The sequence below is a fragment of the Alligator sinensis genome, unplaced genomic scaffold, assembly GCF_000455745.1.
Source record: "Alligator sinensis unplaced genomic scaffold, ASM45574v1 scaffold876_1, whole genome shotgun sequence".
Lineage (NCBI taxonomy): Eukaryota > Metazoa > Chordata > Crocodylia > Alligatoridae > Alligator > Alligator sinensis.
This window is the reverse complement of record NW_005841938.1, coordinates 3,555,717-3,558,729: the sequence shown is the minus strand read 5'-3', so window position 1 is coordinate 3,558,729 and position 3,013 is coordinate 3,555,717. Positions and strand designations below refer to the sequence as shown.

Below are 3,013 nucleotides of genomic sequence, written 5' to 3'. Positions count from 1 at the left end.
TACAGAATATTTTCTTCGCAGTTCTAAGTCAATGAAAGCTTTTAGTACATCAGTAGATCAACATATAAAAGATCCTCACATAGGGCAATTTCCTGCACTGAAACAGGAAGCAATTCCTGAATCAAACTGGCATTTTAAGACAAAGTGTGTGCAAGTACATCTCTAGAAGTATTGCCATGTTCTCATTCGAAAAGCTTGTTTCTGGACTAATCACACTCGTAGAACAAACTCCATTAACTGTACAGGCCAAGCATTCTGTAAAATGTCAGTGTGGACTGCTGTTTTGTTAGCTAAACCACTGTATTCAGTAGGAGTTACTTCTAGTTATTAGTACTAAATACATTCAGAACACAAAATGTTAACTGTTAATGTTTCTGGCCTACACATCCAACAAGGACCCCCAAGGGGTACTTTTCAGCCCAATGCTTCTTTGGTATACATATTCCAGCTCAGACTTCACCATTGTATGCAGAGCCACTCCACATTAAAATGTAAAAACTACATAAAGCTGCAATGCTTGAGGCAGCACAAAATAGATAAGTTCTTTCTATTTAGAACTAATGAATGGCAGAAGTTTGGGGGGAGGGAGAGAAAGAGATGGAGGGGTGAACCATGGGATTTTCAAAGGACTTCAGAGAAATGTCTTCCATTTCAATGAACTCTTAAAGCAGGTCTAGTGCTGGAGGGATGTTTATAGAATACAAAATAAAAAGATGCCAAGGCAGGATTAGGTGCCATTTTCCTATGAAGAGGGACATTATTGCATAGAATGGTCACCACTCTTCAGCAGCAACCCTCCAACTACTGCATCTCTCATTGCCTCCATCTTCTTTATAGCCAGAGGGTCACTTTGCCAAAGTGCATGCATCTAGAAATGCCTGGGGGGGGGGGCGCGGAAAAAAGATTATTGCATACCTTCCAACAGCCTGGACTGTGGATTGCAAGATCCTTGCAGGAGATTCCCAGCACAGAACCTACAGGCAACCATTTAAGTGGGATCTCGCAACAAGAGGAAATCCCCCCAATGGAACGTGTGTAAGAATTTCACTTTTCAGGTGGAATTATCATGGGGAGAAGGCGGAAATTGTTCTAGAACAAAAAATTCAGGATCAGTCATTTCTGTTATATCCCTGCTGACCTGCATGTGTCAAATATGACAGTGACCTTTAAGCCCAATTAAATTTATTTTGCAAGAAAAGAAACAAGCAAACAAAGAAGCAGAAGTATTAGTTTCACTGGTTGAATCCGTCCCTTTTCATAACATTTGGTGGTAACTTCAGACAGCTTCTTAAACCTTATGAAGTCACAGTTAAAAGTTCAGAATGCATTTATACTTGGTTTACTCAATGCCTTTGGCAAGTAGTCAAACTACATCCATGTAAAACTAGTCAAGTCATGCAGACAACTAACTGTTCTCTAGTTAACCATTGGCATAGTAAACCTGGAGAAGGCAGAGACAGTTATCTGTAGTCAACAAGATTAAGAATAATTTTTTTTCTAGCAATGACAAGCATATCTATACAAAGTAAGTTACAGGATTTTTTTTAATTTAGTACTGGAGAAGACATTCAAACAATGAGGTATATACAACCATAGTAGTCATTTCTTTACATACATACATACATATTTATACATCTTTAATTTAGAAAAGATTCACCATTCCATTGACCAGTGATGCACCATCCTGGTATGAAGTATTGTATATCCCTGAGATAGTAACCTTAAGTTATGTCCTTCCCCCCAAATAGACAGTTTTCCCCCATTAGTTTAAGGTCACCAGCTGCAGGATTTCAATCCTTTCCCTTTCTTTACATGAACATCCAATTTGATTGGAGAGCAAAATATTTAGCTGCTGAGAGATTTAGAAGGATCCCTAACCAACAGAGTGCAATCATCTCAGCAATAATTTCAAATTATAATGAAAATCCAAGCTTTAAGACCCCTATTGTAAACTTTGAACATGCCAATTAGATTCCAGAGAAGTACGACACAAAACCAATTCATCAAGTTGCTTCATTTCAACTAGCTGGGTGTGGTATATGCCAAGCATTAGGCAACAATGATGCCAATGCACATTTAACCAAACAGTTAAGTGAAGATTTAAGATGGTCACAAGTAAACCAAGTTCTACAAATAGAGTAGAAGTCCTAAAGCAGGCAGTAGGCTTCAAGTTTAATACAGAAAAAAGGAAGGATCTCATATTTCTGGCAAACAGACAGGATTTGTACAGGGCCAGGAATGGCAGAGCCAGGCTATACATGATAACCTTGGGAAGCAGAAGAGAGAGACTATTAGGCTTTCAAAAAAAAAGTGCTCAAAGTGCATGTGCATGGTACTTGCCAGAATGTGCAAGAAGTTACCTGGCAAGATACTCATGGTTAATTAGAGCATCAGAACTCCCTTCTTTGCTCAAAAGAAAAATAAATATTTTAGGAGCCATTTGAATGTATTCTTCTAAACAAGATAGGAACCCTACTGGAGGACTGATATTCATGAACTGAAGTTCCTCTCCGATCCAGTGTAGAAGACAGAGAAGAATAGAGTGAATAGGATAAGAAAACACTTTGAAATAAGCAGCCTCATATATGCCAATGAAGTGATTTGCAAGGAGGGCCAAATAGCACAAAGACCTGGAAATTAAAAGGCCAGATGCAGTCCAAGGCATGCCAATGACACCTATGCCACTCAAAAACTAGTTATCCCAGGAGGTAGATTTCATCCAGTGTTACAATTGCCATCCACACAAGTACCCTATTTGAGGAAAACAAATCAGTAAAGCCATTCAGGCAGTCCCAAAGTAGAAGCTTATGTTTCCTTGTGATAAGCAAGGCAAGCCTTCTGCATATCTTTCAAGAAAGCAGGTACTCCACTCTGTAAAAGAAAAAAGTAGAGTAGTTATTTTCTGATGCTGTAATAGACATCCCCCAGAGTGTAGACACCATTTTACAGCAAGAGGCTTTCAAATGCAGAAGACTGCCTATTAAGAAGTTTACTATGAAGCAGTAGGCTGTAT

At 38.8% G+C, this 3,013-nt stretch overlaps 1 protein-coding gene across 3 annotated transcripts in view; it reads right to left on the bottom strand.

Moving 5' to 3' along the window:
* Positions 1–1,174: 1,174 nt before the first annotated feature.
* Positions 1,175–3,013, bottom strand: part of PCTP (phosphatidylcholine transfer protein) — a 15,824-nt gene continuing 13,985 nt past the window's right edge. For all 3 annotated transcript variants that reach the window (XM_006019779.3, XM_006019780.3, XM_025199174.1), the window contains one exon: positions 1,175–2,871. In XM_006019779.3, coding sequence (XP_006019841.1) covers positions 2,806–2,871 — 66 coding nt within the window. In that variant the 3' untranslated portion in view covers positions 1,175–2,805. The remainder of the gene's footprint in view (positions 2,872–3,013) is intronic.